Source organism: Emys orbicularis, chromosome 18 (assembly GCF_028017835.1).
Source record: "Emys orbicularis isolate rEmyOrb1 chromosome 18, rEmyOrb1.hap1, whole genome shotgun sequence".
Taxonomy (NCBI): domain Eukaryota; kingdom Metazoa; phylum Chordata; order Testudines; family Emydidae; genus Emys; species Emys orbicularis.
Window position 1 is genome coordinate 4527600 of NC_088700.1, and position 12973 is coordinate 4540572.

A 12973-nucleotide genomic window follows, 5' to 3' on the forward strand; every position below is an offset into this window, starting at 1 on the left:
ACCCTAGGCTAATTAAGGCGTGGCTCCTTGTAGACTAGGGAAGGTTACTACAGGTTAATTGGAGCACCTGTAACCAATTAAGGCCCTGTCAGGAACCTAAGAAACCCCCCTGCTTCAGGCAGACAGGGTGGAGAGAGGACTGGAGTTTGGAGGAGTGTTGCTCAGAACTGAAAGACCAGAGAACCGGAGGAAGGGAGACCTTGCCCCAGCAGATCAGGGAGACTTTCTCCTCCAGCATCAAGGACCGAGGGTAAGAAACCCGCAGGGGTTGAGAGGGGCTGGGGATCAGAGTTAGGCGCAAACCCCTCCCCCGCTTCCCTCCTCTACCACCTTCCTGAGCCACTAGCAGGACCCGCTATACCAACATCAGCCATTTTGTCACAGCCCACATTAATAAATGAAGGTGGATTCCTGATGGAAGTGACAATAGTTCCCGGTCCCCAGCTTGTGGGATACAGGCGCCATCTAGTGCCGAGCCGAGGGAAAGGCCAACCCACAAGGAAAACGAGAAGTCATGGACTGCAGCTAATAAGAGCGCTTGGCCCTTCACGTGTTCAAAGGACTCCACTAATGAATCTGCGCAGCCCCTGTGAGGTGTGAGGACTCGGGTCTTTACTTGGATTGTAAGATCATTGTGGCAGGGCCATCTTTTTGTTACAAGTTGGTGCGGTGCTTGGTGCGGTAGGGCAGGGGTCTGCGAATGCTGTACCAATAACGCATTACAGTAAATACTACCCCAGTTATGCAGCTGGACAAAGAGAGGGAGCAAGGTTATGTTACCTGCCCAAGGCCACGCAGTGAGTCAGTGGCACAGCTGGGACCTAGATTTCGGCGCAGGTCATTACACTGTGCTGCCTCCATGAATGAGAAGTGTTTTCTGGCAGGGACAAAGAGTGAATCTGGGCAAGTATCTGTAATGTGCTTATTTGACTAAGAACTATTGTTGACCTATGACAAGCACTAGAAGGCTGCCCATCAGCGTGGCCTCTGGGCTCACCACAAGACATCAACTTCTGCTAAGGGCAAGTGGGCTAAGGCTGGAATTAGGTGCTAGAGAAGAGGATTGGGGTGGGAGCTTGTTGTGCTGCTGTGCTCACATCCAGTATTTCCGTGTCTCTTAGGCACTCGTCAGAGCCTCGAGCAGTGAGCACCGAGCTGGAGCCATGGGGACTGTGGCACTCTATGTGCTTGTTTCTAGTGTGATACAGAACTGCTACTTGAGGAGCAGCCAGTGCAGTGCAGAACTGGGTGAGTGTGATGTGGAACAGGCTTCGGCCCACGCAGTGCTGGGCATCTCAGTCACTCAGCCGTGCTGCAGCGTTTGGCAGTGCCACAGCCATAATAAAGGCCCTGGAGTTGTTCTGATGGGTCCAGGGAGACAGACACATACCCAGGAATCACTTTGGAGTCCTAAAGCAGCCAAAGCCCCAGGGCTCTATGAGCTCCGTCAGCTGGGACGCAGAGTTTTGAATGCCCAAGGGCAGCAGACGTTGGCAGCAAGGAGGCCCTTTGATGCAGCTAGATTCTGTAGGCTAGTCCTATAGTAGCCATGCTGGCTAGTGGCACTTGGCCTGTTCTGATCCATCCCACTAGCCCCAAACACACGCTGCTGCTCTGAATGGCCTGGGTTGTTTCAGATCCATCCTTTTGCTTTGTGTGTGGTTCTGCCGCATCTCTGTCTGTGGAAGGGTGAGTGCTGACACTGGACTGTCCATTCTGTCCCTTGCAGCATTTACCTCCTGCCCAGGGGATATTGTAGCTCAGCTGAACTGGCCACTGACTTTCTTGTGCTGCTTATGATGCATCTCTTCAGATTCCTGCTGCAATAGGTTCAGAGGCATTGCTGACCTTAGCTCTCAGCAACGTTCCTGGGCTGAGGGGGGCTCCCTTTCTTTCTCTGTGTTGCTGAGAACGCGGCAGGGAGGACAGCAGGACGGCAATGCTGACCGTGAATGGTGAGAGAGAGAGAGAGAGCACAGCTTCCCATGGTCTGTTGGGGGAACATATGAGTCTGCTAACAGCCATTGCTAACCAGGCCTGTCTGTCTGGGACCCCCAATTCCTGAAGGAGACAGCCGGGTTTTCTGGCTAATGGGTTCAAGAGCATCCTCACTCTTTCTTGTGCTTCGTTTTGCTTGAGAGGATGGAGACACCAGGCAGCTCCCGGAGGCTGTCTGTGAAGGATGCAAAGGGTTTGGATGTACACAGGAAATCGGGAGTTGATGGGGACTACAGCAGTGACACACACCTGATCTTTTATAGATGGAGAAGTGAACACCTGGGATGAGGGAGTCGGAAATACCCCAGCCTCTGTCACCAGCCTCCTGCAGGTAAATCTGGCATGTAAACTTTGTGGTTGAGATCCTGACCTCAGCGGGAATTTGGCTACTGGCTTCAGTGGGGTCAGGATTTCACTCCTGTGTCCAGTTCCCCTTTGTGGGATAAAGCTGAACCTCCCAGGAGGTGTCAAGTGGGGATGTTTTGCTCTCAGTATCAGGATGGGAGCAGCGACTGACAACCGCCAACCATTTCCTCACCTGGCTGCCCATGGCCTGGGGATAGCAGAGCCTCGCTCTCTGGGAGGCCACCTGGCAGCAGGAGGAAACTGAGCTCGGCTCACGCCTGCATTATACCAGGTCACGCTCTGCCCCAGAGACCGAAGCATGGTGATTGGCAGGGCCCCACGCGAGGCGATGGGGCCATGATGATGCTAACACAGGGCCAGAATCATAGACTATCAGGGTGGAAGGGACCTCAGGAGGTCATCTAGTCCAACCCCCTGTTCAAAGCAGGACCAATTCCCAACTAAATCATCCTGGGCCTGCCCCTCAGCCAGACTGACAGCGTATCCAATGCACTTTGTGTTTTGCAGCTCAGACGGGCCGATGCCAGAGGAGAGGGGCTCTCTGCCAAGGTCCCTCTGGTAAAAGCAAGTGAGGCAGCTCACACAAGGGGAGCCAGCTCCTCACCACATCCTGGCCCCAGCCCAGATTCAGGAGCCTGTGAGTGTCAGGTGTGATTTGTGTGTCAAGGGGGGTGCCACAAGCGTTCTTCTGCATGACATCCTCCAGGCAGCGTGTGCTGTTCACCTCGCCCCCCTGAGCCAGACTCCCGCTGGCACTGCTGCTCCATCTGCTGCAGGCATCATCCCTTGGCTTCCTCTAGGGCTTCATGGCATGTGAGCCTCCTGCTGGCACTGGCCTGAGCGTGGCTGGGCCTCGCTCACCTCTCACCCACGCAAACACTCTGTCAGGAGCATCGTGCCTTTCCGGTGCCTGTGTTACTTCCCAGGGGCTCCCTCAGCCCTGGCTGGCTGAGGGCTCTCATTCCTCTGTGCATGTTATCACCACCCGGACACGCTGACGTGGGGAATTCATAACCCCTGATGGCTCGCTGGCCATCGTCCACCTGACTGGAGACTTCTCCCCCCAGGGGCTGCTCCAGAACAGGCCCCACCTTTTGCCTCGGTCTCTGCACCGCCCTCCCCATGGCTGCCATTTCCCCGACCATCCTGCAGGGCCCCTAGCGTCAGGGCAGTGCTTCTCTCTTTGTCTCCAGCCTTTAGTTCCTCCACCATGGGGAGGGCCCTGCCTGCAGGAGAGGTTTCTGCCCTGGCGTTGCCCTTGGAACAGGAAGGTGAAGGAAGTGGCACTGCAGCCCCAGCAGGGAGCGCTGCCCAGGGACCACCTGGAGTTATCGAGCATCCCTCAGGAATCTGGGGCAAGGAAATCCCCGCTCGCAACAGGAGCAAAGCGTATTCTCTGCCTGCTGGGAATGCTACAGGGATGGTACGATTGTCCACGCAAAGGAAACAGGACAATGCCACCCGGCCTCCAGTCACGACAGCAAGGTAACGCACAGAGGCCAGCTGCTTCCGTTCATTACATTAGCCTGCTGGTGCATGTCATTGTTCTGATCTGAGGCCCAGACCCACAATGCAAGTTAGGCGCCCAAGTACTTTTGTGGATCTGGGCCTGACTGCTGTACTTTTGCAGGCAGAAATCTCCACCTGCTTCCAACTGGCTCCCCGTCCTGGAGAAGCATGACATCCCGGTGGTTGTGGGAGTCTCCGTGTCTCTGGCTTTGATATTCATTTCCATGGGGGTGTATTCGTTCCGCCAGAAAATAGAGCACGCCAAAGGCAATAGTACCTGTGAGTATTTCAGCCCTGGCTTCCGAAAGGCAGCATGTTCTCTAGGGGCATAACGACCCTGTCCACACCTCAGAGAGGAGGAGTTTGGAGCAGTGGTGAAAGCTCTCGGTGTGTATTTGGCAGGTATCCGTGCTGTCCCACTCTCACTGAGGCTGGCAATATGGGGGAGCAGCCCTTGGGATGACACTCTGGCATTTGTTTCCTTGGCCATCTGGAAACAGCAGGTTCAGGGACAGAAGTGCCTAGAGAGGTGAACGCTCACTCCACTTCTCTGCACTTCACTACAAGTTGTGCGTGAGTTTGGGGTTAGACGGAGGTGAAGATTTAGGGTTTGTGGTAGAAGAGGGTTGCTGGTCCCTGGATTTATCTAAAGTAGAGATGGGCCCATAGTAGAACCCCAGATCTGAGCAGCCCCAGCCGCTGTGGAGGTTCAGATCTGGATCTGTACATCATAGCTGGCTCATCTCTTCCACGGGCCAGAACCAAACCCTGATCCTTGAGTACATTTGGATCCAGATTTCAGGCCCATCTCTGCTCCAAACCGGAACATGAATGCTGATGAAAGATGTGTGTGCGCAGCCAGTATGCAGCCTGCCCCGCTCTGTCTCCCAAGGGGGCAAAGCCCCAGGACGGGGGAGACAAGACTTAAAGCCATGCTGGAAGGTGACGATGCAGGGAGTGACTTTAAAGCCACTCACACCCTCCCTGACGCCAGGCCCCCGATTCAGCGTTTCCCGTGTTTGATTTACAGTAGACACATGCAGGAACATGGAGAGTCGGGGGCTCATGAGGGACCGTCCCATTGACGAGATGAACTCTGCCAATGTCTGCCGCTCAGACACCGCATCTCGCTAGCGCTCAGATGTGCTGCTGCCTGGGCGGTTTGGTGTGTTTGTTGAGGTCTCTGGATATTGCCCTAGGAGTATGTAGTCACTGGCCTGTAAGGACTGATGCGCTGTCCCTGCCAGATGGCCAGCTGCTCTGGCATGCCTGCCCTGCCCCATAGCTGGCTGTGCCTGTGCACTTTGCCAGGTGGCTGAATAAACACATCTGCTTTTTCCTGCAGCTTCTCAAAAATCCTCTAATTCTCGGAGAAGGAGAAATTACTTGGAAGCGGACGAGGCGTATGAAAACAGGTGAGTTTGTCCCACTGTACACACAACGGGATTGTGAAGTGGTGAGGCCGGTTGTGGTTTCAAATCCTGTGTTCCAGCAGCAAAACTCTGGAGCTCAGACATGCTTGGGCACTAGGAACACTCCGTACCAGCCGCTTCAGGGGTCACCTAGGGACGGGCTGCGGGGACGGGGATGGGCTCACTCAGGAATGTGTATGAGAGACTTTCCCACTTTAGCTTTACCCTGCAATCCAATCAGACCCCTCTGATGCCCTTCGGGCAACATTTTTCAGTGGGAGCAGGGGGGAGATGGGTTATGATTGGCAGGCGGAGGAGCTCTGCTACCTGGATTGCAAGGCTGTGAACATGGTGAGTCGCTGATGGAATGACCGAGACGGTGGCTTTCACTTAACATACCAGCCTGCTGTCCCCATCCCTGACACCTCTCCGATCCACAGGGCTTTCGAAGTTGAATGCACTGTCGACGCTGTTGAGCAGAATCTGTACGATACCAGCACTTCCCCCAGCCTGCTGCACTCCGAACCCACGCTCCCTGCAGAGGCGGCTGGGCACCGAGAGGAACCCCTGAGTGTTGCTGCTGGCGAGGCTCTGCAGATGGCACAGGCCAGGGCAGTGGTAAGATGCACCTGGTACTGTTCCAGTAGCTGTTCTCCCCCCCCCCCCCCCGTTAAAGCTCTCTGAACCCCCGCCTTGCAGCACTGCACCGTGATCGCTGCCTCTGTCCCCCACCCTGTGTCTCACATCACCACCTGCCAGTGTCGTGTGTCCCTGTGAACTGGCCTCATCACCATAGAGTTTCCCATTCCTGTCCGTGACTCCAATTCCAGTCAAGTGCTGCCTGTTGGCCATGGATTGGCCAGTCAGGTGATGCTGTATTCAATCCATGGATCAGCCCCTCAGCAGGGGTAGGTCAGTGTAGTTCCTTTGACGTCAGTGAAGCTAGGCCGCTCTGCAGCAGCGAGGGTCTGGTGCAGTATCTTTAATCTGCCGTATTTACTGATTGGGTTGTTTTGATCCTGTCCCCTCTCTCTCATCTGTATTTCAAGCTGTCTAATGTCTCCTGCCCCTCACTGTGCTGTCTGGGCTCGGGGCTGCATCCCGTGTCACTCACAGAGCTGTTCTCGCATTGCTTGGGAATTGCTGGGTGGGAGCCCGGCTCCAGTTGTGTTCTCTGCTCCTTGTGACGTGCATGTTGCTTCGTACCAGGACTCCCCAGTGTCCCTGCAGCGCGAGTCTGCTCATCAGGAGAAACACCCAAGCCCTCACAAAGCTGCACCCTCTTCTGTGCCCACGCAGTTGACGAGTGCTGGGCCCGGGGAGCTTGGTGCCAGGGCCCCTGGCATGTGCTCTGCAACCTCTCCGGCTCTCCAGCACATTGGCACCACGCTGTATTTCCACGGGCCTGAGCCGCTGCTCCGGAGCATCGTACCGCTCGGGAGGAACGCCAGTGGGAATCATGGCCAAGTTACTGCAGCCCCTGTGGTGGGGATGGTGGAGCATTCCCCTCCCGGAGATCAGTCCAGCTCTGGAATAGCCATGATGTCTGTTACAGTGGAAATACACCTGTACCCTTGCAGCCCAGAGATGTCCTCAGCCCCAGTAGCCACGCAGAATGTCTCCGAGTCATCTCATCCAGAGGCAGCAGGGGCAGCGTCCCAGCAGCCGGCTTCGCTGGTCGGCCCGGGTATGTAAGCGCCATTGCTACTGCTGCTGTGGCTGTATTTCTGATTGCAGGGTGCTAGGCAGAGGGCAGGGGACTGGCTGGGTCAGCCTTTCTGCTCTGGGAACTGCAGCAGAGTATCAGGTCTCTGCCTGAAGTGGATCATTGGGTGGACAGATTACTTTCCCCTCTGAAGTTAGGTGCTGGCCAGACAGGGTGGGTCGAGCCTATCTCATGAGCATTGGGCCCGTATTGGCTGCCAGGCCAGAGAGGGCATTTGAGCCTTACTGTGTGGGTATGATTGGTCATGAAAGATACAGAGCAAAGCCAGGGTTGTCGTGGCCAAATTCCATCTTGGGTAGTTTTCTGCACTCGTCATTTCCCACTTCAGTTTATGCTTCACTTCCTGTTCCAAACTGTTGCGTGGGGTTGCTGTGCATTGTTCAGCTGTTGCTGTGTTCCATCTCAGAGGTGGCTGCATTTCAGTGGGGGACAGAAGCAATCCCTGTACAGTTCGTCTAAGTAGTTAATAGGGTTTGGGGATCCTCCTGGGTAAAAACTCTGCAGATCGTGCTCTTTACTGCACAGCTTCTAAGCCTGCTGCTGTTTTATGGAGAATTCCATTTCGAGAGTCCTGCTCATACACTCTTCTGACTTTCACAGGGCCCAGGAGTTTTTTGTGACTGGATTAAAACTGACCCAGTGAAGTCTTGAAAAGGACAAAATAACTCTTCTCTGGCAGAGGGAGGCCAGGAGCAGCCGCGTGCCCTGATGATTGGTGCTCTGAAGTGGGTCAGAATATTCTACTATGTATATGGATGTTTGTTCTTACCATGGCCTCCGTTTCTTTGGTCCTCCTCATCTGCTCCTGTCTCTCTAGCTTTTTGAGTCGCTCTCCTCTGTGCTACATCAGCCACAAAACCCCCAGCTGCAGAATGTCGAGCCAGAAATAGCAAGAAGTCGTTCCAAGCCATTGAATCTAGTCACAATTGGGGCTTGGGACACTCTTGCTTAGAGAATGACTTGAGGACAGTCACAAGACCATTGTTTTACTGTGCAGATTGCAAAGCCCTGTGTCCTGGGAGCATCCAGGGAAGGACACAGCGAGATCATAGGCAAACACTGCAGCGCCATGTGACTGAAGCAGAATAAGTCCTGTTATGATAGAACGGAAGAAGTGCAATGAACCCTACAGGAAGCATTCCGTGTGTCTGGCATGGAGATGTGTGAAATCATGACTGATTGGTTGTCTCGCTCTGTGGTGTGGACCCAGAACCCTGCTGGGGGAGATTAACATGGGGATAGATGTTATGCTAGAGAGACGCTGTGTAAGAATGTAAGCGCTGTGTTGTCAGCATCTGGAGCTTTAAAATAAACCCCTGGTAACATGGATGAAATGTCAGCAAACGGTAAGTTCATCAACAGCAGTGAACACAACAGCAGCTATGGTGTGGGCAGGCTGCACAGGAGAGAGGGGGCTGGACGCAGCAGGGAGATCAGTGCTTCATCGGGGGGGGGGGGGTGTCCCTGCACGGGGGGGGGTCTATTGACCACACAACAAGAGGAGGGCTAGGTGGTGCTGGGGAATAAAGGGTGCTAAGATATGGCAGATGGGAAGAGAGAGTGGGAACAGGCTCCCTGTGCGTACACCCCAGGGCTTCTCTTAAAGCAAAGGATATTTGCATGTAGACCTTCGGAGACGTTCAGAATGCTACAGAGCATCACCAGTACCCACTCCCACGCTGCTACGTGCTGTACCCTGGCCAGAGCAGCTCTGGGAATGGGACCCTTCACCCGAACGCCAGTGGTTTGCCAGCTCCTCTGCACACGTCCTGTTCTTTTTAGCACTTGAGTCTGGTGAGTGGGTGCCTGAAACTCTTCTGGAAGAACTCAGCAGGCCGTTATTCTCCATCTGCCTGGAGGTGAAATCACCTTCTCTTTTATTGGGATCACAACCGACCGCTCTGTCACAAGCGATCATGGGAGTGTTCAGACCCTCCAAACAAACCTATCACTCCAATAGCTGCGTGTCTGCAATGTTAACCTGGGGATTAGAACTTCTCTGCTCATCGCCAGTCCATGTATTTACTGAGGCGCAGACCAGTGGCTGTTGGAAAGGGGGGGTATAAGGCAGGAAAACAATGCTCCTAGGTCTGTATTGAGCTTTGGACTGTGGAACCTCATGAGGCCTGAAGCAGGGCATATGTATTCTCGGAACAGAATTTTCTGAGCTATTTACACCAGGGAAGTTTAGGACCCATAGACTCAAAGGGCCAGATTTTGACATCCTTGCTTGCACTGAGTAGTACCTTCCTCTATGGAACCAATGGAACCGCTTGTGGAGTGGGGTACTTCTCAGAGTGCGTCAGGGGGACAGAATCCGGACTCAATCCAATTAGAGGCAGAAAAGGCCTATTTGGAGATTGCCTAGTTGACACCTAAGCACTGCTCCCTGTGGTACATTGGTGTGGTTCTTTGGCTGGTCTAGGTTTAAATTGTCCATTCAGTGGGGTTTCCATCAGCTCTGACAGATTTTACCCCAGTCCTTCACTCCTCAGCAATATCTACTTCCCAGCTGTATTTTAAACTCCACACAATGCTGCAGAATGGAGCTCACATGTCTCCGAAGAAGCATGAAACTCAACAGCTTTCCTGCACTCTCAGAAGCACTTAGCTTTCCACCTTGCGTTGGCAAAGACCGAATCAGGTCGCACTCTATTTATTGCCAGAGCCCACTCAGCACGTTAACGGGACCTGGTTCCCGAAGCCGGACAGCGGGCTCTTCCAGGCACAGTTATCTGCTGGTGCCGAATTGTACCTGCAGTTCAGGTGATCACTTTTGCTAGCTTGCCCAGAGTGCTTGAAAACTGGCTGAGCTGGCCATGTGAGAAGTGAATGAGCTCTGATTGGCTTGTATAAGGAATAACCTAGGACAGGCTCTGACCTGTACAGGACACGTGTGCTCCAGCCATATCCTGCAGAAACACACTGGGGTCTGCTCTCACCCCCCGCCCCTCCCAGACATTCTTAAAGCCATGGAAGGGTTACTGACCTTGCCTTTGTGTGTGGGAGAAGGGGAACAGCCCTGAGGCATTGAGTGGGCTATGGATGATTTTCTTTCCCTCTCTGTCCAAACCAGAGACCCTCTGAGAAAATCCTCATTCTTGTGGTTCCTAAGGATGCTCTCTGGGGTGGTCGTTCCACAATATATAAACACAAACCATTTGGAAAATAAGAGCAGCCTGAGGGATGAGCAAGTGTGATGGCCAGCTGGGGCAGAAGAGTGGCTGCGTACTGCTCTGCCCCTGCCTAGCTGGCGGGCATAGGTTGCCCTGCAGTCCCGGTGTAGGAAAAGTACTTGTGATAGCTTCCTGGGGCAGTCAAGGGTGTGGGGGAGGTACTGAGAGCAAAGGAGAGGCAGAGAGTCCACCGGAAAACAGAGAGCTGGCTTAGAGCAGGGAATTTGCTAGCAGAAGAGGCAGCTTGAGTGGAGATAGACCATTATTGTGGCTGTAGCATTAGATGACTCAGGCTCTCCCATATCTAATACCAGCCTCCCTCTCCTTTCCCCTCTCCCAGCCCCGGGTGTGGATAATGCCCAGAACCAGAGGGCCTCCTATTCTATTGATACATGGTGCAAGGAGCATACTGTCCTCCTCCTTTGTGCCTGTCTCTCTCTGCAAGGGAGGGCTTTGTACCTGAGGCCATGTGGTACAACAGGAATCGTTAGGACAATAATGAAGGAGGAAACTCATTGGCCCAGCCTCAGTGGAGCCGCAGTGACACTAGAGCTCAGTGGATGGTTTGCCGTCTTGATGCTCACCAGTTGCTCCTGTTTCTGGGCTAGGATCTGGCACGTGGAATGCCGCATACGGACACCGCTTGACGTTGAGACACACGAGCTTCTGGAGCGAAGCTGTTTTCACGATCTCAAAGCCAGTCGAGCCACCAAAAGTGCTGGGCTTCCAGTATTCCGGGGAGCAGATGGGGTTTCCGAAAAGCCCTTTCAGGGAAAACGGGGCTCCAATCTCCACCATGCTCTCCCCAAAAATAGAGTTTGGCTGGCGTTTCTCAAGCAACAAACCAGGATAAAACTCCAAGGCATTAATGTCTCCATATAGCTCTTCCAGCTCCGCTGCTTTCTCCTCTTCTCCTGCATCAACAGAGAAGGGAGGTTCCAAATCCATACAAGACACAGGACTTTTCAGCTGCTCTCTCTCTGTAACCCAGAGCACCAACTGAATGGTCTGACTGACTTTCGGGGCCATGCCCCACCCACCCACCCACCTGCCCTGCAGCAGGTAACAATCCTTTCAAGTAGGCAGTCCCTGGCAGTTTTCAGAGTGGGGTGAGTAGTAGTAAGCTGTGGCGGGATGTTTATACATCAATCAGTTTGAAAGCCTACAGAGGGGCCACTGATTGGATGAGCTGTGTGTCTGTGCTCCGTGATCTCTCACTGTACGTGAGGTGGCTGCCTTGGGCCGAGAGAACCCCGAGGGCAGTGCTAGCCCCTTACCGGACACACACTGCCAGCAGCAGCACGTAGACCATGAAATCTGACCTGTTAACTCCTGGAAGGATTTGTAGGGCTTCATGGAAAACCTCTTCCGGTACTCGTTAAAGGGCTGCAGCCTCAGCAGCCGTGATTCCTCAATAACTCCAACAGCCACTTTCAAGAGGTTGGTATTGATGGTTTGTCCCCCACTGATCTGAAACACAGGAAGAATAAAAGAAGAGCAAACTTCTGTTACAGTCAAGCACTGTCATTCCCCTCGGAACTGCAGAAAGCTCTGACAAGTATGCCAGATTACACGTCTCGTTAGGTGTTTCTAATGCATCCATCACATAGGCGCCACATGACTGAAGACAGTCAAAATCACAGGTCACAGCAGCAGAGAGAGAACCACCAGAAATGCTGACTACCAGAGCTGTGTCAGAGCTGCCAGGCCGGATTAGCCGAACGGCCCATCTGGTGTGGTACCCAATCCCCCACAGTGGTCAATGCCAGCTGCTTTAGAGGAGAATGCTAGAAAACTAGGCTTGGCAGAATTCCATTTTTATTTTTTATAATTTTAATAGATAATATTGATGTTTATTTAAGTATTTTTTTATTTCTATCTATTTAAATTTTCACAGCTGCAGGGAATTATTGGGTGATCAGACAATGGAGGGAACACATCAGACAATAATGATTTCATGACAGTAGATCTTGAGATTCAAAAGTTTTAAAACCGTTAAAACACAAATTGTCAATGTCACGTCAAAACAAACCAAGGAAATCTCCTTAAACCAATCTCTCAAAAGTTCTCAAGTGGCATTTTTCTTTCTTTGCCTATCTGTAAATTCCGATGGAAATATTTTTTCACTAGTTTGTGTACAGTGAAATGAACAGTTTACCAACAAAAATCTGTTCTTTCCAAGCCTACAGAAAGCCCTGTGCTGAACAATTATGCAGTAACCTGCCAATGGAAGGGGAGCAATTATTTTCATTAAGGAAGCAAGCTGGCCATTTGGACAGCAGCAAATGGGAATATCCAACTCCCTGTGTTGAATAAAAGTTTCCCAAGAAGAGAGGAGAGAAAGAGAAGCCTCGAACACTAAATGTGAATTAGTGAAAGAAAACAGCCACACAATGGCAGCAGAGAACAAAGGATGAGGCCAGACTGTTGTCCTTTACCATGAGCACCTGGGAGAGCTGTTTGACTCACAGCCACTGGCCTTTAGAGAGGATTTGGGGGAAGGAGAATGGGCTGAACGTGCTGCAGACACATTGATTATTGCCAGTGTTATAGCAGCCCCCACGATGTGCCAGGGGCTGCCCGCACCTCTGGAGTGGATTGTGCCAATGAGGTGGGGGGATTGTGCCAATGAGGCACCCCCTGCTGGGAGAGGCGGGGGCAGCTGCATTGCCTTGGGGATGGTGGGCGAGCACCAGGAGTCATCCTGCTCCTTACATCGGGCCCCACCATGAGATGTGGCCCCTTCCCCAAGCCACTTCCCATGCCCCTTGCAAGGCATGCAGCCT

General features: G+C 53.0%; 1 protein-coding gene across 1 annotated transcript in view; it reads right to left on the bottom strand.

Moving 5' to 3' along the window:
- Positions 1 to 2410: 2410 nt before the first annotated feature.
- PTGS1 (prostaglandin-endoperoxide synthase 1) overlaps positions 2411 to 12973 on the bottom strand; it is a 40053-nt gene continuing 29490 nt past the window's right edge. Inside the window, exons 9-11 of the mRNA XM_065418743.1 lie at positions 11510 to 11657; positions 10806 to 11101; positions 2411 to 2416 (exon numbers count right to left, since the gene is read on the bottom strand). Coding sequence (XP_065274815.1) covers positions 2411 to 2416; positions 10806 to 11101; positions 11510 to 11657 — 450 coding nt within the window. The remainder of the gene's footprint in view (positions 2417 to 10805; positions 11102 to 11509; positions 11658 to 12973) is intronic.